The sequence below is a fragment of the Solanum lycopersicum genome, chromosome 2 (genome assembly GCF_036512215.1).
Source record: "Solanum lycopersicum chromosome 2, SLM_r2.1".
NCBI classification, from domain to species: domain Eukaryota; kingdom Viridiplantae; phylum Streptophyta; class Magnoliopsida; order Solanales; family Solanaceae; genus Solanum; species Solanum lycopersicum.
The window spans coordinates 68,632,570-68,658,945 of NC_090801.1; the positions used below are offsets into that span (position 1 = coordinate 68,632,570).

Sequence of the window (26,376 nt, forward strand, 5' to 3'; positions counted from 1 at the left end):
AACTCATAATGATGTTTTACTTTCTTTAATTAGTCCCTTGCTTTTGTCAAAGTTACCCACTAATCTCGTGTAGACTTGGCGACTAAAAATAAAGCATAACTTACATAAATATCACTTACTCCTATTATTTTTATAATTACTTAAATTCAATATTTTTTTGATATTTCAGATACATAATTGAGGATTTAAATATATTATTGTTTGATACATTATGTATCAATCTGTTGCACTTATTAAGAGAAAAAAACTGTAAAATCAATTTAAAATTTTATGGTATCCATTTACCCACTAATCTCGTGTAAACTTGGCAACTAAAAATAAAGTATAACTTACATAAATATCACTTATTCCTATTATTTTTATAATTACATAAATTCCATAATATTTAGATATTTCATACAAGGAACCGGATATATTATTGTTGATACATTATGTATCAATCTGTTGCACTTACTAAGGGGAAAAAAGATCTAAAATCAATTTAAGATCTCATAGTATCCATTTGTTCCACTAATTAAGGGGAAAATTGAAAATTAAATTAAGATTCCACTAATTACGTTATTCCATTCAAAACTATTATCAAGAATTCAAAATCTTATAGTGTGTAACAATCCAAAAAAATCAAAAAATTAAGTTTCTTCTTCTTGTTCTCGTTCTCTCTGTTTCATAAAAAATTTGTCGAAATTTTGAAAAGCGGGATGAGTTATAAAGGATTGTATGGAATTGTTGTTGGACAAACGATTTCTTTTTTAAAAAATCTTCAAGTTTATCAAATATCTTTTCGATTTTGATTCAAAATTATCAAAAAATTTGAGATTCTAAATTCTTCTCCAGTCATTGAAGATCCTTTCCATTTTGTTCAAAATTGACAAAAATTTGAATTTCAAAATTATTCTCCTAGTTCATTGAAAATTCTTTCAATTCTGATTAAAAATTATCAAAATTTTCGAGAAGATATATCATGAAGATCCTTTTAATTTAAATTTATAAGTGTTATATTTCAACTTGGTACACTAAATAAGAAAGTGTTGCCCATAAAATTTTAGGTTTGACATCAATACATTATTATTTGACAATTGTTATATTACGGATATATTTAGTATAAATTCAAATTTACGTATCATAACTAAAAAATTAGTACATGATATATTATTATTTGAAATTATGAAGATCCCTTCGATTGAATTGATAGATATTATATTTTAACTAGATACATCAAATAAGTAAGTGTTGCCCATAAGATTATAAGTTTGAGATCGATAGATTATTGTTTGGTTATTGTTATGTATAAGATACATCTAGTATAAATTTGAATTTACGTATCATAACTAAAAAAATAGTGTTTGAAACATTATTATTTATGTCTGTTATTTTATTTGAAAAATACAACACTTTAAATTTTTTTAAAAATACATTATAGTAATTGTTTGAGATCGATACATTATTGTTTGGTAATTGTTATGTATCAGATACATTTAGTATAAATTTGAATTTACGTATCATAACTAAAATAAGCGTTGATACATTAATCGTTAAGTAAAATACATTATATTTTATACATGATACATTAATTTAATGCATGAGATACATTAATCTGATGCCCTAATACATTAATTTAATGCGCAAAAATGAGAGATTTTGAAAATTTGTAAAACAATAGATTTAAAGCTCGAGCATGTGTCCTTCCTCGATTTCTTCGCTCACAAATATATCACGAATATAATTTGATATTGTGTATGGAAATATATTCTTCTAAATTTGAATAACCGTAGAATATACATAGCAACGCCTAATACATGTTACATTTGGTAGAGACTGCTTTTCATTTCATAATGTAGTTTCACCAGCAAAAAAGAATCTCCTAAAACTGATTCTTTTGCAGGAAACAATATGAATACATCATATCTTTTACCTTTCCCTTATGCATATTGTGAAGGTGAAAATGGAGGAGAATTCGGTAATTTTTTGAAAACAAATTGTAAAGCGAAAACTTGAGTTGTTTTGAAAATATTTGTGGAGAGATATTATTGAAAATAGAGAGAATTAAATCTTAAAATTAAAAAATGAAGGAAGTAAAGATTGAGGGAGTGAAAATAGGAAGAGATAGAGTGAATAAAAACAGGAAGAGGTTGAGGGAGTGAAATAAGGAGTAAAATAGAAAAAAAATGTGTATAACTTTATGTATCTGGAACAATAGGTTTGAAAAGAAAAAGAGGAATTTTAGAAATATTTTTAAATGATAGGGAATAATAGAAATTATGGAAAATAAAAATGTGTATATAGGTAATTTATCCAAAAAATATATTCTAGAAAAATAATGTCGGGAAGTATCAATTTTATTAGCTCCCTCCATCCAATAATATTTTTTCGCTATTGACTTGGCATGAACCATAAGAAATAAATAACAAGAATAATATTAATAAATAATAAAAATATTATCTTTCTCTTTAAATATATAGTTTAGTGTTTTAGAAAAAATTGTTACTCCTATGTAGATATTAAATAATATTTAATAGCAAAATTAAATAATACAAAAAGTTAGTTTCTCTCTATTTTTCAAATTGAACGATTAATACAATATTGCATATTTAAGAAAAATATTTAAGAGCACAAATGAAAGGTTACTTTTCAATACAATCATTTTTATAGAAAATGTAGAGTAATTAGCAATCTTATTGAATGGGGAGAGGATATAAAAATAAAAAGAGAGTCTCACAAATTCACTTGAATTTCAAACAATTTATTTATTCTGCACTATAAAAAATAGTCTAACAATTCGAATAATATTTAAATAAAAAGTATTATATAGAAAAATATAGTGACTTAGAATGGGTTAAGTACATACATTCAGTGATAATTAATTAACTTAAATAATATATATCGATTTTTGAAAATAATCTATTCCGCTTATGTAAGATAAGATCATAAAATAAGATTTTGTATAAACATTATTTTTCTTACTCTTTTTGTATAATTACTTGATATATTATTGTAATATAATATCAATATTCCAAACACCATTTAGTAACGGATAAACGGTACATTTATTAATTATTAGGTGAGAAATATTTACTAACATTGGTTTTTTTTTTTTGAACAGAAATTGTTATCTTTTTATTAAAATATATTATTCATGAAATATTTAATACAAGTAATTATGTGTGATAAATAATAAGACATAACTTTAGTGCATGTTTGTAAGATTATTCAATTATAAAAATAAATTATTGCTTGGGTGGGTTGACATTGAGGAGTTCATGATAGCTCAACAACTACTATCAAATATGTGAAACGCAATTAGGATAGGTACAACTTCCATATATCACAATTCACAACGTAACAACTTAATTGTTACTCTTTTAGGCAAAAAGGAAAAAAAATGTTCACACTATGTAATCATCTTATTATAATCTATAACAGTACATTATATTTTTATATACACTTGTAAATAATACAAACTTGTTAGTTACTACTGATAATTTAGCCTTTTTTGTATATACATTTTCCTTTTGCTGACGAAACAAGTTAAATTAGAGATATTGAAATTAACGAACCAGAAATTTGAGAAATAGCGATATATAATTCTAATTCATTAATAATTTTTTTGATTGGACGGATACATATGCATACACGGATTTATGTATGTGTACTTATTTAAATAATCGATCTTCATGGAAAATAAACTTACTCGAAAATATTTAAGTTTAGGAAATATCTTAAATTTAATTTTTATATATAATTCTTAAATAATTTGGTGAGTGGTTTCAAGGACTTGTGACATGTATCTTGTGTATAAGACTACATTGATACACTTATTTTGTTTCATCTTTACTTTAAAGAATAATTGTCCAATGATATTTCTCTAGTTTAAAAAATCAAGAGATAATTTATTCTTTTGTATCTTATCTTTTCTATTGAATATTATTCACGTCTAATACATTTTCAGGGTAATTTAATAAATACTATCATATTATTTATTGTTTCTTAATGCATGTGTCAAGTTAATAGTGAACAATCATTATTGAATTGATGAAATATTTATTGAATCACTAATTAAAGTTAACGGATAAGTGTATAGCAAATTTTTTAATGAAAAACTACTTAATTAGGTATACATCACCATCATGTATACTAATCTCACCTCTATTTTCAAACGAATTACGTATATTATCATTTTTTAATATTTTATACCATATATTTTAAAAGAATATTTTGAATAAATCTCTAAATTCGAAACTCCCCATTATCCAATAAAAACCTAAAATTCCTAATAATAAATCAAAATTCCCTACACGATTAGTAATACGGCCAAATAGTACGGCCAAATAGTCATATTCCTTTAAAATGAGATTAATTAATTGTCTTTTACATTTAAGCACCTAAACTATGGCCTGTTAATTAGAAAAATTTCTCTCTCATCAACAATATACCCCTGCCAATCACCTTACCCAACCGTAACTCTCGTCACCCCCACCCCACGTCCTCCATCACTTAGCTCTATTATCTCTTTCCTTTCGTTCTCTCAAATCAAATCAAAGTTTTCATCTTCAATTATCAAAATCGAATCTCGATAATCAACATTATAGGTAGAAGTTTGTAAGTATTGTAACATTATTATCATGTATGTCTTTCCATGAATCTAAGATATTAAATTTCAATTAATTTAGTATTTTTAATATGTATCTCGAATATTCAAATCGACATTTACATATATCTGACAAGTATGTAAATGAAAAAATATGACATAGAAAAGTAATATAGTGATATTGGCCACTGTTGAAAAACTCATAATCCAAGGAAAACAACAAATTGATGCCAAGAAAATGAAATTTACCATTAGAGAATTAGTTTAGTTTTATGATCTCGTAATTATAGGAAGACTTGTTGAAATTGGTACACTAAGAAATATGTAGATATGTTGGAGTTGTTAATTAAGTCTCAATAATATTAGTTACAATAAATTTAATTCAAAATTATTATCTCAAATATTTAAATTGCGGATATATGTATCTGATTGATACACATATCCAAATGACAAAATTTGGTATAATAAGTAATATTCAAAATCTTTGGGAATCATAGTAATTAGGATCTAAACTAGTGAGATTTATGTCATTTGTTTTTTTTTTTTTATTTTAATTAAAGGGTTTAAAATCAAATTTTTATTCAATCTACTCTCTTCGTTCATTTTTAATTGCTATGTTCCGGTTTTTGAAAGTCAATTTGAGTAATTTTCAAAATTAAATTACAAAATTAAATTAGATCGTATTAATTCAATATATTTAAATAAAAAATTTTAAATATTCAAAAGTTATATAAAAAGTATGTAAATTATAACTTTTTACGATAATTAAAAATAAACGGAGAAACTTTTTACGACAATTAAAAATAAACGGAGAAAGTAATAAAATGCCACCAACTTTGGCAAGAATTCAAGAACGAATTTCAATCCTGAACCAATAGATCACGAAGAATCGTCATATTTCCTTTTTCAATTTTCTTTTTAGAAAATCAATTTTATAAATCCATCCTATATTTAAGAGCTATACATTTTAAAAAAAATCAATTTCAAATAAAATACATTTCCTTCTTAAAAAAAAAGGGACCAAAATCATATATTTTAATTAATCAAAAAATTAGATGCACTTGAGTCCCATATTACAAAAAAGCAAAATTAAAATTTATATATTATATAATATACTTATTATATATATTAATAGAAGGACAAATAAGCTATTGTATCGCTATTAACTTTTGGGTGGCCTTTTGCGTAATTTCACCGCGACAAACAAAAATAAGAACGCGATAATCACCCAAATACACAAGTATCCTAAAATTGAGAGTGAGGGAGGGTGTTAGGGTTTCCAATTCCGATTCTTCACCTGCAAATTAGGACCGAAGAAGAAAGAGAAAGATGTGGCATGAAGCTCGGAGGTCGGAGAAGAAAGTTCACGATATGATGGACGCTGCTCGTAAGAGAGCTCAAAGACGGGCCATCTATCTCGCTAAACGCCGTGGTGATCCACAGCAATCCATTCAAGCCATCGGCTCTCGTTGTCGTATCTACCGCGACGACGCTCTTTATCAAGCCACCGAGGATCAGCAGGGAATGTATGATCTTATTTTCATGTTTTTGTTTTTCCGTTCAAGTAATTCTAGGGCTTCACCTCTGTTGACACTGAATTTTATTATTAGTGGAATAGTGTTTGAGATGCTTCAATATGGAAAGTTTCATACATTTGGAATGCAAGAACCAACAAGTACAATACAATGAAACATGGTAGATATTGATTATTCAATTATTGTATAGAAAACAGACGACATTAACTACACAAGGATGCGTGTTTGCAGTGAACTAACTTTTTACTTCTTTATACTTGTTTGGTGTTTACAATTTAGGTTCTTAACTTCATGTTTTTCTAAGATAATTCGTTTGGTAAATTTCTGATTACATTTTCTTGTTCTGGTCCGCATCTCACTGGCGCATGTAAGGATTTTGTTGGAATCACCATCTTAATGTCATTGCTTTCAAGAGTTGAAATGTACAGGCCTACGGTAAAAACAATAGTCTAATAATAAGGATATTAGTACGCAAGTCATAATACCACCATCTTGTTTTCAAGCTCAAATTGTTTGATATTATACTTCTATATGCCTCTTCTTTCTCCCGATGAAATCAATCATCCTAAAAGTATTATTATTGTGCTGAGGAATTTTAGTATCATGATTTCCTAAGGTTTGGTGTTTACTGATCCAAAGTTATCAGAACATTTGAAACTAGTTAAGATTTATGTGGTGATGCTTATCATTCTCTTTCTGACTTAGATAAAATTTACATGCTGACAATGGTTTCATATTTTTTTAAGTGCTTATTTCTTTATATATGTATCAGGATACCTTGGAATGGGAAACAAGACATTTTGATTGACAGGTCACTCCACAACTCTTACAGTGATAGAACACTTTGTCATAGGAGATTTCGCTTTTTCATATAATTGACATTTTGACTATTATCCGACAGATTTGATGGCCGTGCTCTTCTTGATTTCATTCGTGATCCTAGTTCTCGACATCGTCGGGCCCCAGAAAGAACAGAGGAAGAGGAAGAACTAGAAGAGTTTGTTAATTTTCAGCGTTATCGGGATTTAATTAAGCATCGGCGTAGAGGATGTCGGTACTTTTTTGTTTTTTTTGACTATCCTTACATTTTGCTATTCATTATAGGATATTTCTTTCTTATTAGGCTTTTAGAAATAGTTCGGTGAATTTTTCGGGGGTACTTTCTCCTGCGCAAGTTAACACTATTTATTGACAGTTAAAGATGAAGAGGGTATGCAACATGTTAATCAGGAGATGGAGGCTAAAACCACTGCACTGCTCGGCTCTGACAGGTTTCTATTTCTGTCCTTATTTTTCACTTTAGAGCGTTTGCCTTTTAGTTGCCATTTGTTCACTCTCCCTACTCTGCAAAGAGCCGAAGATCAATAAAATAAGAGAAGGAAGAAGAAAATGTGAGAGTTTTCTATTCTCCATGGCCTTGGACCAAAGTTAAGTCTATTTAGGTTTAACCATTTGATTCAAACTTGTTGATCTCATTACTGATGTTGTGTAGCGTTCTGAATTTTGTTTGCTTTAAGTTGTGTCTACAATGTAGCAACTAGTGCTTAATATTTAATTAGTGCATAATCACTCTTTTTTTATTGTTTGAGTTGATAATCACTCATAACTCAAAGATATTAAAGAACTCTTTGAAGGAAGAGTTGCGCAGTTGGTCTTTTGAAAGAGGAAAATAATGCTTGAGGGGGTGGATCGATGGGGTGTTGCTCCATCCCCCCCCCCCTAACATGGAAAGTGAGAAATAGTAGAGGAATTAATGGAGAGTTGGCAGCACCAGAGAACACACAAAGCTTTGAAGCAAATCTGGAGAACTATACCGTTGTGCATATTCTGGACTATCTGGCTAGAAAGAAATAAAGCTTGTTTTGATGGGCATAAAGGCCATATATCTAGAGTTAAAAACAAGTATTTACATAATTTGTTTTGTTTGTGTTAAAGTAGTTTCCTTGATAATATACATCAATATATGGAGTTTTTGGAACTGCCAGGGAGATGTTGTAATTGACTGTATGGATATTCCCAGCAGTCTTTTTGTAACTTTTGATTTTGGTACCTTCTTGGTACTTAGTCAATAAACCTTTACCTTATCAAAAAAATTAATAAATAAAATAGTAGAGTGTTTGAAGGGGTTGACAATGATTTTTTGTAATTGAAGATTAGCCTCTGGTGTCTTGTTTTGGTGTACCCATGAGATACCTATATGTATAGAAGTTTGAGTTTCTTTTGTAGGGAGAACTATATCTTGATATAGGTTCTCTACTTTTTGTAGTATATGGGCTTTCCCCATCTTTAGGTGGGTGGATCACTAAATGATTTAATTTATTTTTTAAAATTTTTGGTTTGTTATATAAATAATTAATATCAGTAAATTTTAATTAAAAAATAATTTAATAGATTGAGTGATTTTTGAGGAAAGAGTGGATAGTTGAGTGACTTTCTGAGGAAAGAGTAGATAGTTGAGTGACTTTTGAGTTAAAATTCAAAGTTGAGTGACTTTCTGAGAAAGAAGTGCATAGTTGAGTGACTTTTGAGTGAAAATTGAAAGTTGAGTGACTTCTGAGAGAAGAGTGCATAGTTGAGTGACCATATGAGGTATTAACTCACTTTTTGTAGTATATGGGCTTTCCCCATCTTTAATAAAATTATTTAGCTTATTAATAAATTGAAGAACTGACTTCTGCCTTGTTTGTTATTAATATTCCTAGTAAAGAAAATCACTCTGTATAAAAAGTATATAGAACATTCTTGTATTCTAACAACCTAGATGTCTAATATTCATCATTTTCATGTGTGACATTTCCTTTATTATAATGTATGGTTTTTACTATCTTTCACAACTATTATTATTTTATTTTTCACTTTCTATCAACTTTTATAATGTGAAGGCAAAAATATACTTCTGTGGATGGGTATTGTCATTTTTGATGCTTAAATAAATGTTCACTATAGAGATGATAAGTTAGTACAGAGTTGTACTGGTAATATTTTGTGTCTTGAATTGTTTCAGTTCCGAGTGTTTTGCGATTAATTAAAACTTGTTATATGTTTGTGTGTTTTCTTGGTGGACTTTGATATAACACTTCTCAACCGGGTTTTTACATTATATAGTCTAATTTGCTAGGCACTTGTTGCTTTCTGAAATTTCGGTATTGCAGACCTCAGCTTTCTCAGCCTCCAGTGAGCAAGGGGTCGTATTCACAAGTGGGTTTCTCATATGATGGAGAGGGGAAAGATGAAGCTCACTTTTCGGATGGTGAAGAAGAAGATGAAGATGACGATGATGATGAGGAAGAAGAAGATTTTAACAGCGATGATAGCAACGATGAAGTGATGGAGTCAATTGCCAAGGATTATGGTGTGAAACGGTATGGATGGCTTGTCTACACGGACAAAAAGGCCAAGGAGGAAGAAAGGAGGCAAAGAGAAGTTATTAAGGGAGATCCTGCAATAGTAAGTTTGCTAGATGCACACTTGATTGTTGCAAAATTTTAGTGTGGTATCAGACTAATCATGCCTCTGCAGAGGAAGCTAAGTCGCAAAGAGAGAAGAAAAGCTTCTCAACTAGAAAGGGAGAGGGAAAGAGAAGCTGCCCGTATTACCGGTAGTAGAGTTCTTCATCATGATCCCTATCGGTACTTTAGTTCTTTTGCTTCTATCACACTTACTCGTGTATACTTAAAGTCAGGTTACTTGACTTGTTCGCTCACTCTGTTTTCTCTACCTCTTATGCAGTGAATCTCGTCGAAGTCCGACATATGAAGCTTATTCACGTTCCAGAAGGTTTCTTATCTTTTATATTTTATTTATGCACTTTTAAATGGCCAGTGGTCTTCCTAATGTTGCTTTAATCATTTTTCCATCTGCAGATCCAGGTCAAGGTCTCTCTCATACTCCCCTCCCCATTCAAGGCGCTACGAACGTGGAGGCAAATCTGATGATATTTACCAAGGCAAAGAAAGAACTCCGAAGATAGAGTATATTACTGAATTTGGTGGCGCAGATGATGAGAACAAGCCTAAAGTTGAAGGATATTCTCCACCACCATCTCCTCCACCTCGAACTGATCCATTAAGCCGGTCGGAGCACTTGACCTTTTATTCTTGCAAAGCTAGATTGGACAGTCTTTTCTCTGCTGCAGCTTTTCATCCATTTGTTAGCTGAGGAACTTAATGTGGTTTAGAATATATCACCATTTACACCTGTTCGAATAACTGTCAAGGGGAAGAGGGAGCAAGTCTCCATTTTCACTGTTCAGTTTGCATGATAACATGAAACATTTCTTGTTTAAAATCTCACTTTTCTGCAGGCCATCAACTGGTCGTATTCTTGAGGCCCTCCATGTAGATCCTGCATCTGGGGTATCTATTGATAAGGATAAGAGTGGCCAAATGTTGAAAACACCAACAAGGTGCATATTCTAACACCCTTCCACTTTCTGGTTATTTGACTGTTTGTTCTTTCCCTTCCCCACATATTTGTTTGTGCTTGTGTATGTGTCTCCTTAAAAAACAAACCAGTTACTAATTTGTACTCCCTTTTTTGGTCTTGGCAGTGCGTCTTCAGCACTATCTAAGTTGAACAAGACAACTAGTAGTTCAAGTCTCTCTAAACAGCAGGGTGAAAAGAAGGAAACACCTCAGGAGAGACTTAAGCGGATTATGAGCAAACAATTGAACAAACAAAGTATACATTACTTCATGTGCATCTCAGGAGTGATGTGTTTGTCTTCAATAATGTGCTGCATGCATCAATATAACAAGAATTAGGACTTATTGTTGCATGCATGTTTGCATACATTGGGTTGTACATTTTACCTAACTGATGTGTTTTGCAGTCAAGAAAGATACAGCTATTGAAACTGCCAAGAAAAGAGAACAAGAGAAACAGAGGCTTGAAAAGCTGGCAGAGACAAGCCGGGTAAGCCGGTATCGTCGCCGAAGCCGTAGTAGAAGTTACAGCCGTTCCCCTCGAAGGTACTAATGCTCAGCCTTTTTGTTATACTGTTTTTGATGTTTAGGAGAGTTGAATTTGTCGGAAGTAAACATTGTCTTGCCGGAGTTGATGATGATCTAATGTTCCTTACCTTTTCTCCTTGTTTCTTCCTTAATGGAAAGCGATTTCTGAATTTCTTGATTAGAAATTGAGTGATGACTGTCTACAAGTTGCATGCTAGTGGACTAGAGGCCGTCATTCCCGTCTAGAATGTTTGCTCGACTATTCACGTAGGTAACTTTTGTAATTTTCTTTACGGCTAACCTATTGTAGGTTCGGTGGTTTGGTGGGGGAGTAACTAAAGAGTAGATGAATTAAAATGGGTTGAGATCATATTGACTTTTCAAATAATTCGGTACTGAGGGTTAACTTAAAACAAGATTAACCTACCATTAAATTAAAGCTGTCTTCAGTTGTTGGTTCACTTCTGTTCCTTGCAGCAAGCATGCATGCACAGCTCCCTTCAGCCTTTAGTCTTCATCTGCATCTCCATCTCTCGTCAGTGTTACTTTTGGTGAAACTTTTTCAAAGAGTTCTGAAATCAAAGCTGCTCTTGATCCGTCAATATCAGAAATTTGAGATCCCTAACCTACTTAGCAGAAGACAAATCCCGGATAAACTGTGCCTCAAGTTTGTTCTCCATGGATTTTGTGATATTGAGGATTTGTTTTCTGTCTGTTGGGAACATGTAACCTTTAATAGAGCTGGCTTAGAATTGGACGAGGGGTGATGCCATTCAAAAACTGGTCCTTGATTTTTTGAAGTTAAGTATGTGAGTCTGTATTTTTTTTCCTTTTCTTTTGGGTGGTGGGGGTGTAGTCGAAGTAATGGACTGAAAAGGGAGTAGGCATTTGTTTGTTTTTCTTTCAAAATGCATTTGTTGTTGTCTGATGGAGAAGTCACATTTGAGCTCGTAACAAACTCGAAAAAAAAAAAGTAGAGAGTTGATTTTATTTGAGAAAAATACTGCTTAAGTTAAGGAATTCCTATTGTTCAGATGGAGAAAGATAAGTCGGGCGGAGTGGATCCATGGCAGGGGTCGTTAGAATGATCCTTTTGCATAAGCGTACGTTGGCGGTCCCTCTAGTGGGGGATTCCTATAGGGGTAGGGGTTAAGAATGTCCTCTTTCATAGGTTTCCGAAGAAAGGGATGAAAACACATTAGCTTTTAAACCTGAGTTTGGTGTGCCTTGAAGAGCCGAGAACTTCACGGACACTATCAATATCTATATCTGAGTGAGGAGTCGTAATTGATTAGAAAGTGGCTTTCTTCACTTTAGGAGCCACCGCAATCTATTTTGATAATCCAAACCAAGATAGATATATCCTAACCAAATAATCACCATGATCAGGCTTTGCCCTTACGTGTTTTCATAATACCGTAGGTATGATCTTGGGAATACCACATCGGGTCAATGAAACTGGAAAAGACGTGCTTGTTTCATTTGTTGGTGGACTCCTAGATGTAGTGTGAATCAGCCACTAATTTCCATGTTCTTTTAGAACAAAATTAATGGTTTTAAAAATTACATTAATGTACTGGAAAATGACATTCTATAATTAGTAGGACTACAAATGTTTGAAAAACTTGTACGGTAAAGTTGGGTGTTTCAGTTGAGATTGTTTTCTAATCAAGAAAAAATTTATCAATCCTAATAACTTAATGTTATGTATAGTGGGATAGAGGAAATGTCAAGGAGAAGTGCAGGAGAACATTATTGCTTGCGCTTGCATTCTTGGGGGAATGCAGACCAAAGTATGTGGTTAGATAGTTGTCGAGTGTTTGTTGAACCATTCTGCAGTTTCTGTTGATACACGGGCATGGATGTAGTTTTCTGTTTATGATTTGAGTTGGACGAGTTGAGTTATGACCCGTTGCTGCTCTATACTGAACTTAACCCACTTTGGCCCAAGCAAAAATATGGATGTTCAGGTAGATCAGTTCAATTACTCAACCCGTTTAACCCCTTCCCATTTGGCAACCTAGTCAGTAGACTTCTTGAATCCTTCAGCAGCGTTTGGTTCCTCAGTTTCTGGATCGGAAGAAGCTTCTAACATTGCCCAACTTACAGAAAACATCTTTAGAAGAAAAATTTGAAGTTCCGCTGTCACCTTGCCCCTGTTAGGCAGGAGTTCATTTTCTGCTCCCCCACTAATGATTACCTGTTATATACACTGATCTTTTTCTTTCTCAGGTTATCTAGTTTTAGTTCTGCACTCAAATTGAATAATATTTAGCAGCGTCTATTCTTCTGTTCGTTTTTAAAGAAAAAGTTGGTTGACTTTCTCATCATGAATCTCTTCTGTAAAATGGATGAAGGCATCGACGTAGCCGGAGTCCCAGCAGAGAAAGGAGTTCTCGTAGATATCGCTCACGTTCAAGGTCTGGCTCACGGTCGCGCACTCACTCTTGCTCACATTCGCCTTCGCATTCTCACTCCAGTTCACGCTCTCTTTCTCGTTCCATTTCCCGGTCTCGTTCACCTCGGTGAGTCCCGATTGTATATTTTGCCTTTTGGTTTTTGATGTGCTAGATGACTTACATGAGCTGATATTGCAGTAGGAGACGATCAAGATACTGATACTACAGGCATGAACGAGTGTTAGCTGTGGGCGATATATATTACTGATGTATTGTTGTACTGGTAAACTTATAGCTGAAGCTGAATTTGGGTTGATGATGTGAAGTTTTATTCATGAGTTGTGTTTATTGTTTTTGGTTGCTTTTTGAACTTGCTGAAGAATATTTAGCGTGACAATTATATTATTTCAGCTCCTTTAGTAGGATGATGCATCATTCCAGTACTTGTGCCCTATGTCCATAACCCCCTTAGATACTCCATCCGCAAGTGTTCACTTGGAAGCAAACCAGTGTACATTATGAGTATCTTTCATACATCTTATAGCTGGTAGCAGGTGTTATATATGAACCATTAACTTAAATTATTGCGTCAAAGCAAGCAGACTCTTCCTCGTTCTGTTAAGCGTCATGAGTCTGAATCAAGTTTTTTTTGTTAAGAGATCTTTATTTTAAAACACGGAGGATTATACTTCACTAGTTACAAGTTCTCTTGACATGAAAGAGTCTTTGTAATCAAATCAGGCCTTTTCATTCTAAACTTCACTTTTAAGATACATAGAGGTTTCCATTTTGACCATTTTATTGATGCGTTCCACTTAATATCTACATATATTACATGGAAATTAACTTGTAAGAGTGAGTCAATAAGGAAGATTCGAATGTTTCTTGATAGAAAAAATATGAAAAACAAGCAAACTACATCTGCATATTATAAATTTCAAGAAGTCGACATTGTCTAGACAGGAACAAATGATTCACTATCCCAACTAATTTATACGAGAGCTTGAATGCATTAAAGATAGAAGTGTTTGGGAGAGATATATTATACTCATTTGAGTTAATGTCATTGATTCAAGGAGCAGCAACACTCGTATCAACAACCTGTCCTTAGATACCCAAAATAAGTATATTGAAGGGACTAAATTTAGATATAACATCAAGAAACTTGTATATAGTGCGTCCTCCGATCTGATATTTAATCTTCACATTTGTATCAACAAAAAACATCTACGATCAAATATCGGCAAGAATCCTCCCATTGTAAATAAATGATCTCAACTTAGACTTCCCAGCAGAAAAATTTCATCTCAACTTTATTGCCCAGCAGAGTCAAAAATGCTGTATTACTAAAGTCCAAGCCGGCATATTGGGTTTCTTTTGATGAGACCTAGATCCACCTGCAAAAAGAAAAAAGAACAAGGTCAAACATTGACATCGCTGAGAAATTGTACCGCAGTTAATCACCGAAGTGCCAATTATACCTTGGGACCAAAAAGATCTCTGATGTTGTCAATTCCGTAGAGAATCATGGTGGGCCTGGTGCACGAAGACAAGTAAAATAACATGTGAACATAATTTCATTACATGAAATGCCCAATATAGATTTTACACAACACCCCAGGTATTTCGAATTACAGATTCAATGATACATTCTTGTCAACAGTGCAATCTAAACCAACAAAGAGACCATATCTACCCTCTGCTCCCCTCCCTTGTGGTAATTCAACCACAATCAGCTACTCCGGTCACGTTAATTACCAGCCCATAGTCCCTTTTCTCTCTCTCCCTCCCCACCCCCTTAATTCTCTTTTCTATCTTGGTCACATTTCTAAGTCCCGCAAATAACTGCAGCTACACTAAGAGACGACTTACAATCTGTCAACTAGCAAGAATTGCAATAATCAGTCAGAAACTATTGCAAGCATTGCTGAGAGAGAACCTAAGTGGTTGAGGCTTTCAACTTTTCAGCAGTTAACTTGGAGTGACACCAAAAACGAACTGATACCTTTTACTACTCTTGGGACCTAATTCTGTTATGCCACAAACCTCTCCAACTTGCAACTAAAAAAGCAGGCTAATGATCCAAAGTTCAAACCTAGAGCATTTAACTATCCCGTGTTTGCACAAGATAGATACTTCGCAGGTACACATAAACTTTGAGTGAAGAAAATAATGCAGACTAGTGTGGCTTTACTATGGTTAACAGTTCTCCTTACAGGTTTAATAACTAATAAGTTCAAACATACAAACAACTCCCACTTATATCAATACCGCCCAGCAACATAGGTACAAGAAGTTAGTTTTAATTTATAAATAAGAACATGTTGCTGTTAACAGATTGTATACCTCTCAAGGGAAAGGCCCCAGGCAATAACCCGAACATCTTCTGGCAGACCCATAGGAAGAAGCATTTCAGGCCTAAACATACCAGAATTTCCAACTTCTACCCATTTCTTAAAGCCTTCATGGTAGCTGACAAAACAAAAGGATATGATGACATTAATGCAGAGTTGAACAATTGTGTATTTACATTAAAGATATTACTACAACCTGAAAATTTCCATGCTGGGCTCAGTATAAGGGTTATAAGCAGGTTTGAACCGAAGCTTGGACATTCCTGTAATTAGAAAAAGAAAAGTAGACCACTAATTAGCCCTCTCATAATTAAGAGCTCATGTAAATGAGTTGGACGTGATACCAATGCAAGCTTTATCTTTTCTATGAGACCAAGGCTTGAGCAAACATTGATGTACTAAAACATAGAACATAAGCACGAATACAAGCACAGTGGTAGTTGGTCACCTAGACGAGAAAAGAAGTCATGAAGAACACCAATCAGGTCACCAAGAGTGAGTCCACGATCACATATTAAACCTGGAATAAGAAACCATGACAATATGTTCATGGAACTGTTAACAGGATAAAGTGTAACAAAGAATAAGTTTTACTTACAGTACTACCTAACACAGAGTTCAACACAAGTAGTAAGAGCTATGAAACGAATACCCTAAAGCCACATATTGGCGTTGTAATCACCTACAGTACAGAATAAATAGTATAGAGAAGTCTTTTGAGTTAAAGGGAAGTGTGTGTAACATTTGGTTTATGGCATAAAACTCTGAATTGCTAATTAAAGCTTTGTATAACAAACACAACATTTGGTTTTCAGTATAGAACTAGTAGATAACTTATACAGTGGTTAGACTGTATCAATCTATACTTGCTAACACCACTCATGCGAAAATTTATGCATGAAGAAGTGGAATAAGCATATCTGAAGACCCCTTAAAGTTGACAATCTCTAAAAAACAATCCATGTAATGTAATTATTATTCACCATATAACAATTCCTACATCATTATTCATGTAACGATCCTTGTATAATAAGCATGTGAACCAAACTGCACCCTAATTGTCATATGTCAAGAGGGGTATTGGCTCGTTGATAATGTGCTGTCATAGTAAGAAACAGAAATACTCTTCAGTATTCCCTACTTTTCCAACCTAAAACAGAAACCAAACCAATGTTCATAAAGTATCTAAAGCACAGCTCATTATAATTCTACTATGAGGAATTCAACCAGTAGTTGGGACTTGGGATGATAAATCAGTTTTGCTGGCACTTCAAGGACCAGTGTCTATCTGAGCTAAAGGTTTGGTACCGCGGAAGAACAAGAGAAGAAAAAAAATATATCAAGGAACCGGAAAACATGAGTGACACGAAATTTGTATAACTATATAGCAACCTTCTATCTGATGAAATTCAGCAAGATGTGTTCGATCAACTGCTTCATTTCTGAAAACACGATCAATAGAATAGTATTTCTTGGGGGCGAATGGCTTCTGCAATAATGTATAACACAGGTTTGAAATGCAATAAGTAAAATTAATATATGAAACGATGATTCTGGATATGGTGAATCATTTGGACCTTCGCTAATGCATACAACATTCTTGACGAAACAGCAGTAGTGTGTGTCCGCAAAAGATTCTTGTTCGCTTCCTCTCTTTTCCAATCATACCCATATCTAAGCAAGAAGAACTGTTAAATACTGAGTATAGAAACGTCAAAACCTTGATAAGTGTGAGTGACATTGAATACCATACCCCCTAGATTGGTAACCACCAGATTCATGAATTTCTTTTACCCGCTCAACATAATCTTCTGGAAGCATCTTTGTAGAGGAAGGTACTATATTCAAACAAATAATTCATTAGAAGAAACTCAGATGAGGCAGTAAAATGTAAACTCAAACTTACCTTTCAAAAAGAAAGTATCATGTGAATCACGGGCAGGGTGCTGTTGGGGCTGGAAAAGTGCATCGAAATTCCAAAAACTGCAAACCACATTAACATATACTTCTTTGACAAGAATTCAAACAAATACATATCCTAACAATTTTTACTAGAGAACATGACAGTGCACAAATAACCATTAGCTATAACCAGAGAAGACTCCTAAATGGATTACATTGTGAAATGTATGGTTTACCATCAGTTTGAGCTTGAAAGCTCATGAATATTGAATAGCTATATTTTACCATCCATCTTCAATAAATGTGACTGTTTACCATCAGAAGCTCATGAATGTTCAACATGAAAAAATAGTGTTTAGAAATTGGTCTACAGAAGAGGTACTTTGAAACTGTTATGTATCATGAAGTAGGAACTTTAGCAAGTAAAATGACAGCAGCCAAAACATGTTTCTCTAATGGAGGATAAAGTGGGCTTGATTCAAAATACTTACATATCAACCTCTTATCAAAGAGTCATGCAAAGAAGATTTCCCCTCCAATTATTCAGATAAAAGTAAAATGACTAGGAGATGTGCCATTTTCCTAGTTCAGTTATTTCATATAGCCTAACAACTTTTTACTTTGGGAAGATGTTCCATCAATGAAGGGCTCACTTGTATTTATGACTGGGGAAAAGACTAACAAAATAAATAATAGCTTACCTGCTTTCGACATAATTATTCGTTGGCATCTCCTCAAACCTGCATAATTCAAATGAAATGTTGCACTTACAGTCCACTACAGAGAATTTCCAAATAAATAATTAAATATATATATATAGACACATTCATCTATACACATGCATTTACAGAGTCTCCATATATAGACACAAGAAAAGGTCATTTAGTCATACCCCATATTAAGAAAAATTGTTTGTACCTGCCGCCTAACCTGCAACAAGATGGTAAGATTTAATCAACACGTGAGGGAAGAAAATTTGGCCTCAGTTAGCTAACAGAAAGAAAATCAATTTAAGGTCACAATCAATAATGAAAAAGGGAACCAAAACACGCCTTGAGCAATGGATGAAGATGGCCACCTTCAACTGGCTGACCTTTAGCACTGAAGTTGTACTCTTTAAATTCCAATTCCTTCCAGTCACCCCTTGAAAAGAACAAGCAACATATGTTAATTAGAACACAAACTAAATGCTTCGTCCATCATGGAATTAGTGGATCCCTACTTAGATTAATTATTCAAACACGTTAGTTTGTATGAAATAAATATTGAGTACTCCGAAACCATCAGTGAAAACTGCATATTGCAACTTTTCCCATTTACCCAGCCCATGAATTTGTTTTGTTTTTTATACATAAAAATACTAAGTGCTGTCCACTTTTTTGACTAGTAATTGAAAAACAGACCACATGTGAAAACTGGTAGAAATGTGGAAGTAAAAACTCTAAAAGCTAAAACACAAATAAGCTCGAGCCTCGAGCACATTGTCTTGGAGTTTGAATATCCTACATGTGAAACTCCAGGACAGTCGAAACTCTGAAGCATAAGTACTAGAGTTAGAATCTGAAGAAGAAGCTAAAAAAGTACACTTTCCTGGAGATCCACACGTAGGGACTTCTCAAACTCAAAAACAATGTCAAACTCCATCAATTTTTGGTGTTTGATTAAATTATAGAGCATTTACCAAATGCCTTGGCAATTGATACAAATTCCCTATTCAGGCACTATCCTTAAGTTGACTGTCACATTCCAAAATACTAGTTTTTCCAGTAATTTAACCCGAGCTGTGCGCATGACTGAATGACTTAGCTATCTTTTTACAGGAACTAACAGTTTTTTCTTTCCAAATGAGTCGGAAAGTTACCTCTGTAAATTTTCTCGAGTGAGATCAGTCGCTGCTCTTTTCCTTTTTGGGGCATATTCGGGACCTTTTCTTACGGAATTTCCTTTCCAAACCCTAGAAAGAGCAGCAGTAAGAAACATATTTAAGAACCAGCATTTGGAATATGTATTAGTAACTGTGAGATTACATCCTGTAAATATCAAGTGCTGGGGAAAGGATATTAAAGAATAGATAATTACTGCTGAATTATTAGTTTTCTTCGCTTTAGAGCATCAATATCCTCCTGATTGACAGCCTGCAAAGCATTGCTTTGTTACAGTCAAATTGATTAATATAATAGTCAACTAGCTACAAAAACCATAACTAATTTCCTGTGTGGGAGGAGAGCTATCAGTAAAGAAGAAAGGTGAGCAAAAAGTGAAGGGTTGGGGAATAAGATAACCACTGGCTACAAACTATATACCTCGTCATTTTGTATCCGCAACAGCAAATTTTTAACTTTGTCATCAGCATGTTGGACCTACATGAAGTCAACAAATAGACTAAAAGGCAGCCCTGTAAGAAATATTAAAATAACCACATGTTGATGTCACCTTCCCTTGCTGCCTCTACATTATAGCTCTCAGAGACCTCATTCAACATATATTGATAAGGAAAGGAAACAGTAAAACAAAAGAAGGCCACGTGCTATAAACTGAAGTAGATGGCAAACAAATAACCAGCAACAAAACATAGAAGGAGAAACAGAAAAATCCTGGAACCGCCACAAGGGAACAATTACTGTTTAATAATGTTGAGTATAGGCTAGAAATGGCACGTTACTAAGCAAGTAATAAAGGCTTTTTCAGACCTTCATGGTCATTGTCAAGCATGAGGGGATTCCTCATAATTTGACTACCCTAGTCCCCCAAGCAAGAACCACTGTGGATCAAGGAACAGATAAACTGCTATTCATCAATTAAGCAAGGTCATATGATGAGACTTATCCATTTATCTCACCTCTTTTCTCTAAAGAAAAAGATTATAGCAGAAGGGTCACGAAAAAGAACTTTCAGCAAAAGGGTCGCTACTCATAGATTTCCACATATTTTGCTCTCAAGTATTGGAGACACTTAGGTCCTAATCTTCAGGATGGTTGTAAAGATATAGTTTAGCACTTACAAGCTCAAGTAGAAGGGATAGGAGAAGAAAGTCAATTGTGATAGTGTGAAAAACTTTTAAGTAGAATGAGGTTAAAAACAAAATAAAAGTTGCAAAGACAGGAATACTACTACTACCTATCAAAATGAATTACGCGTGAGAGGCAGAGATAAGCAACTCCAAATGAGAGACGTTCAAGCAACAAAGAAGTAAGCTTAACAAGGGAATAATTTTTTGGTACCAAAGGTTATAAAATTTTGTTTTAGGCAAGGATTGGGAGAAGGTGCAGTTTTTCATCAATTGAAAAAACTGTGGTCATAACAAGAATGATATATTAGACATACAGAGGAGAATGAGCAAAAGTACACTTCCGATAAAATAAAATAAAATTAGAAAAATTAAACTACCTTCCTTGAGACATGTGTCTTTGCCATCTCCACCCACTTGTTCTTTATAGCTTGCTGGCAACCAATTTTATAAACTGCAGGATCCAATTTTTTCTGCATCCAGATAGGCCATTAGTCAAAAGAGAGCTCACAAATTAAAGAATTTTGTAATGTTTGATGTAAAAGCAATCTGAAATAGCGCATGAAAAAAAAAACTTAGTAAATACACTAAAAACCAAATACTCTGCAACCTGCAACTCTTCCCGCGCAATTCCCTCCGGTGGTACTGCTGAGAAAAGCTGAAATTCAGGAGAACCTACAGCAGCATAAGTTTTCCCCTCTTCAGTAAGCACCCATCTCTCTCTCCTAATGTCCTGCACAATTCAACAAATTCAAATATTATTTCACATTCGTTCAAGCTAGTGTAACACACCCAAATTTCTCACTATATTAAAAAGAGAATCGGCATACAATTACAACTTCAAGACCTTGATAGCAATACTCAAACTACTCAATTACATCGGAAATATTGAAATTACAAGTAACTAAGGATAGAGATAAGAATGGAGATGAGAAGTTTAGACTCAAAGAAAGGGGATGAGAGCACTAGACGTTTTTTCCAACACTTAGCATAAGCCTATTTTTCCTGGAACGTGCTATTTATTAACCTGGATCCCACACATAACCCCTTAATATGGTATTGGGCTGCTTTGCTATAACTGGTCTCGGCTCATTCATAACAATACCCCCAACCTCAATAAGAACCTTGTCCTCAAGGTTCGAGTAGGCATAAGCATCCCCTAGTATAGTAAGGTTGGTAAGCAACAACCAAGCAACTTGGTTGGCAGCCTGGAGTATTATAGACATGGTTGCATCATTCTTTCTTAGCTGCTGATTAACATGGCAAAGACGTGTATTAATATGAGATGTGTCCGAAAGAGCAATGCACCTAATGATGTAACTCAAACTTGTCGAAGCACTATTGGCAGACACATAACGGACCTTTGTCATATTTTCTAGCCACAGATGGCTAATAGGAGCTGCAATGCCCTTCTCGTTCCATTCTTCCTTAATTGTCACCCCGAAACAGTCGTGAATTCCCTTGTATGGTTTTGAGAGCCTACCAGCCTTGAACTTCTCATCTTGATTTTGGATCAAAAGTTCCACACGCTCAATAGAGGCAGCAGGGGTCTTTGATACAGCAGCAGAAACTTCACCCATGAGAAAGTCAGTGGCAAAAGCTGCAGATCCTTTCTCTTGAGGAGCCTGCGCCAACACAGGTGATGCAGTTGAGGTGATCCGTGATAGATCCTGAGTGGTTTGTCCTCTCTGCAGTCCAGCGTAGGGGTAGTTTCCATAATCAAAGTGCCTCTGGTAAAGAGCAGGCTGAGCGCCCCATAGCGAGCATGGACATCTTGGGATACTTTTGAGCTCAAGTGCAACTGGTTAGCTGCCTTCTGGAAAACAGTTGGGTGTGGGTTCATATCTTCCTTTGCAACATTAAACAAAACTTTTACCTCCAACACTTGTATCATGCTAACAAGCCGTGATACAGCGAAGATGCAGCACTGATGTTTGTTGGAAGTTGGCCACCAAAACATCATGTTTTACCGCATAATATTCACTGAAGAAACGTGAATATGCTCTTAAAAGACATGTAAATGCATTGCAGTTATCGACTGCCGAGAACCCCTTGAACCAGTAGGACTTTACACACCCTAATTGTCCGGGATCCCACATTCTACTCATATGATTTGAATACACAAGTAAGAAAAACATGTCAACACATCCCAACGATAGTAGTTCCTAACGTTCTTTATATAAACGGTTAAGAGCCATAACCCGAAACCTATTCCTAGATCTCATACACCAAGATCCACTGCAGTGATTGGAATGGTTACAATAAGCAGAAGGAAATCGGCAACAAGATTAAATGGAGATTGGCTCAAAATATGCTGACCACTGAATCCCCCAATAGATTTTCTACTTTCAGCGGCAAGAAGCAATCCAACAGAATGCATCGCACTTATCGATATAGCACTCTCATTCTCCAAGAAGTATTTATCAAGAAATAAATCTTCCATATCCTTGTAAATGTCTCTAAATCAGCTGTCCGTTTAGGAGAGCCACTACCAAGAAAGTTAGCAACTACATACCTCGTTAGCATATCTTGTTCGAGATGTCGATTCGACATCATGGCTTCTCGACCAACAAGAGAAACTACGCAAGTTGCTAATGGATATACTATGCCAATAATTTGCACATGCAAGCCAGAGTACCAGATGCATCCTTTTGAGGAGATTTGTCAAAAAAAGCAACATATCTTGTAAAGTTTCCTCATCCACACTATCAGATCCTTTCATATCCATTAACACCTTAGTTAGGGACCTTATCTATAATCTATCATTAAGTTCAGGAATGCCAGAGCTTACAGTTGTGTATGGAATTTCATTGAACACCTGACCTTCGATGATGGAAGAAGGTTCATGTACCAAATTTAATTCTACTGATTTTACATTCCCAATTTGAGGAGTGCCCAGGCGGAGAGTTGCAATCTCAACATTACTTACAGTAAGCAATACCAAGGAATCCACATGGGTATACTTCTCAGGCAATTTCTCGAACATATGGACTACCTCCGTGTTTCTACTTGTGACGTCATCTTCCAAGTAAGATGAATGTGTGACATGACTTAGATCTACAACTGCAGCAGCAGAGGTCGCCGGAGGAACAAATGTAGCATAAAGCTCATAGTCAAAATAGGCACGATAAGTACCTGCCATACTCAACGAAGCTATGAAGGTTCATTGTGGAAATTGCATGAGCAATTTTTCCATCACATGCTTCCAATCAAAGAATTGCTTGTTATGCAACCAAGTAAACCAAGTAAGAGCTTCACCATCAAGGTAGAAACAAGGAAGAGGTAGCCAGTCCTTTTGGGGGGAACCAAGGTAGTTGAAATACTGCTCGGCCCGAAGAATCCAACCCTCTGGCTCGTTGCCACCACTAAATCGGTCTAATACCACCATTATCATTTGGAGTACGAACAATGAAAGCACCAGTGTAACAAACCAAATTTCTCACTATATCAAAGAGAATTGGAATACAATTACAACTTTAAGACCTTAATTGCAATACTCAAACTACTCAATTACAATGGAAATATTGAAATAAAGAATAACTAATGATAGAGATAAGAATGGAGATGAGAAGCTTAGACTCAAAGAAGGCGATGAGAGCACTAGACATATTTCCCAACAATTTGCATAAGCCTATTTTCCCTGGAATGTGCTATGTATTAACCTGGATCCTACACATAATGCCTTAATATGGTATTGACCTGCTTTGCTATAACATTTGTACAGATGTTTTTACATAAAAAGGCAGAACAAAACTATTTTCAAAATCAGTACCAGTATGTTACTGCGTAGAGTAAAAACTAGCTGAAAGTTACAGTTTCTCCACTACATCCTCATGTCTTCAATAAAACCATGAACACAAATCATATTTCTACCTTATAGCCCCGTACTAAAAGAATAAACTGTGTAAAGCCTATGCTATCTTTCCCTCGGATAACATGTCCTTTCCAGCCACGCAGTCCAAATAATATGTAATGGGGGTGTGATCTAGCAAAGCATCATCAATCAGGTTCTCTGACTCTGCGGGAAAATCCGCAAGCGTCTTATCTCCTTTGACATAACCCGAGGTACTACAAAAAGACTTTAAAACAGTGACCAAATTGCAACAATTGATTGCAATGGGGGATGAATGACTGGTCTTTTCCATAGACTACTCAAGATACCGCAGTTACGGCATAGAGAAAAAACTGAAATTTGAAGTTTATCATGAGTCAAACAAGCATCCGTAGCTGCAACCTAACCAAAAGAGGATAGAACGAAAATTCAACTAGTAGAAAGACGAACAAAGTACCTGAGCATCCACGAATCGAAATCCATGGAGTCTGCGTATGACATTGAGGATCTCGTCATGGCCAAAACCAAAATCTTGAGCAAATTTTGCAGAATTTGAAATCTCATCGTTGTCTTTGAGATATGCCAATATAGCGTCTTCAGCTTCGTCCGCCATACTCTCACTCTCTCTAGGGTTCTGCTAGGGAGAAACAAATGAACGGCGCTATCTGTTAGGGAGAAACAAATTAACGGCGATTTTACTTTAACGACTTCCAGGGATGGATTTGTTTTAATACAAGTTCTGCTTTTATCAGTTAGGTATAATGGATAAATTATGCTCGAATAAGTTAGGCTCTAATTGGGTTGGATTAGTTTTCATTCCTCGTTTAATTTGCTTATAGAAATATTCTCTTATTTAGTTTATTTTATATATTTTTTACAAGCTTTAATAATTTATTTTTTATAATAAAATTTTTATTTTATTTTGTTTAAATATTTTTGTGTGTATTATCATGATTGTGTCACCTGTTTTTTAAATAATATTGTCGTGTATTTTTAAAATTATTTTTATCTTATTTAGCTTAAATATTTTTTGTGTATATAGTTTCATAATTGCGCCATGTATTTTTAAAATTAAAGTTTTATCTTATTTAACTCAAAAAATAAACTTTCATCTTATTTACTTTTTAAAAAAATCTATCTTATTTAGCTTAAAAATGAAATTTTCATCTTATGTAGCTTAAAAATAAAATTTTTATTTTAAGTTTATTAAAATAAGAGAATTTTTATTGTTAAAGTTATCTATATCTTAATTGATATATAAAATATAATTTTTAAGTGAGTAATAAACTATTTAATTAAAAGTATGTATTTTGATAGTGGGATGAACAATTTTAAGAGAAATTCAATATATAAATAATCATAAGAATTAGGCAAATAATACAACTTATAATATATTCATAAATAGAAATTGTATTTATAAAATGTAATTTTTTTAATAGGAAAATACATTATCATAAGAACAATGACTAATTAAGGTAGTTATGTTGTTATAAATGTTGTTAAAAGATATGTTAATATACACAAATATAAAAGTGGTTCACAAAATAAAGTTTAAGGGGACTATTTTTATTATTTTACATAATTTATCATGTCATTACTATTCCACCCCTAGTGAAAATAATGAATTATCTCGTCCTTTGCAATCAAATAATGATTTAAAGACCACTCAAAGATTATCTTAGGATTAACTCGTCTTATCCATCACACGAAAGACTCCCAAGAGCAAATTTATTTTCATTTAACAAATAAATAGTACCTCCCCAAATAATTAAAAGATTTGAGCATAATAAAAGGTTTAATTCAAATACTT

The 26,376-nt window shown here is 33.9% G+C and overlaps 2 protein-coding genes across 3 annotated transcripts; one reads left to right on the forward strand and one right to left on the reverse strand.

The window, feature by feature from the left end:
• The first annotated feature begins 5,735 nt into the window (after positions 1-5,735).
• LOC101243842 (uncharacterized) lies at positions 5,736-13,896 on the forward strand. 2 transcript variants are annotated; one of them, XM_004231984.5, is made up of 13 exons: positions 5,736-6,111; positions 6,893-6,931; positions 7,022-7,170; positions 7,316-7,391; positions 9,273-9,567; positions 9,640-9,749; positions 9,850-9,897; positions 9,984-10,193; positions 10,424-10,525; positions 10,670-10,800; positions 10,952-11,090; positions 13,430-13,597; positions 13,670-13,896. In XM_004231984.5, the coding sequence occupies exons 1-13, from the start codon at positions 5,915-5,917 to the stop codon at positions 13,689-13,691; spliced, it is 1,686 nt and encodes a 561-aa protein (XP_004232032.1). In that variant the 5' UTR covers positions 5,736-5,914; the 3' UTR covers positions 13,692-13,896. The 2 variants fall into 2 exon arrangements, with proteins under 2 accessions (XP_004232032.1, XP_069150082.1); XM_069293981.1 differs by having other exon boundaries at positions 13,673-13,896.
• Positions 13,897-14,483: 587 nt separating this feature from the next.
• LOC101268820 (phenylalanine--tRNA ligase alpha subunit, cytoplasmic-like) lies at positions 14,484-25,388 on the reverse strand. The gene is made up of 18 exons (XM_004231983.5): positions 25,024-25,388; positions 21,345-21,467; positions 21,115-21,207; positions 20,031-20,087; positions 19,807-19,862; positions 19,589-19,681; positions 18,780-18,870; positions 18,620-18,657; positions 18,429-18,467; positions 17,732-17,808; positions 17,579-17,663; positions 17,403-17,499; positions 17,218-17,314; positions 16,274-16,345; positions 16,022-16,088; positions 15,818-15,943; positions 14,953-15,007; positions 14,484-14,868 (listed from the first exon to the last, which is right to left on the reverse strand). Exons 1-18 carry the CDS (start codon positions 25,177-25,179, stop codon positions 14,818-14,820), a joined length of 1,473 nt encoding a protein of 490 aa, XP_004232031.1. The 5' UTR covers positions 25,180-25,388; the 3' UTR covers positions 14,484-14,817.
• Positions 25,389-26,376: the final 988 nt, after the last annotated feature.

Coding starts and splice junctions, on each gene's coding strand:
- LOC101243842 (XM_004231984.5), top strand. CDS start 5,915: ATGTGGCATGAAGCTCGGAGGTCGGAGAAGAAAGTTCACGATATGATG. Junction 6,112..6,892: donor ACCGAGGATCAGCAGGGAAT/GTATGATCTTAT, acceptor TATATGTATCAG/GATACCTTGGAATGGGAAAC. Junction 9,750..9,849: donor CTTCATCATGATCCCTATCG/GTACTTTAGTTC, acceptor CCTCTTATGCAG/TGAATCTCGTCGAAGTCCGA.
- LOC101268820 (XM_004231983.5), bottom strand. CDS start 25,179: ATGGCGGACGAAGCTGAAGACGCTATATTGGCATATCTCAAAGACAAC. Junction 21,468..25,023: donor TTCGATTCGTGGATGCTCAG/GTACTTTGTTCG, acceptor TGAATTGTGCAG/GACATTAGGAGAGAGAGATG. Junction 15,944..16,021: donor CCCAGCATGGAAATTTTCAG/GTTGTAGTAATA, acceptor TTGTTTTGTCAG/CTACCATGAAGGCTTTAAGA.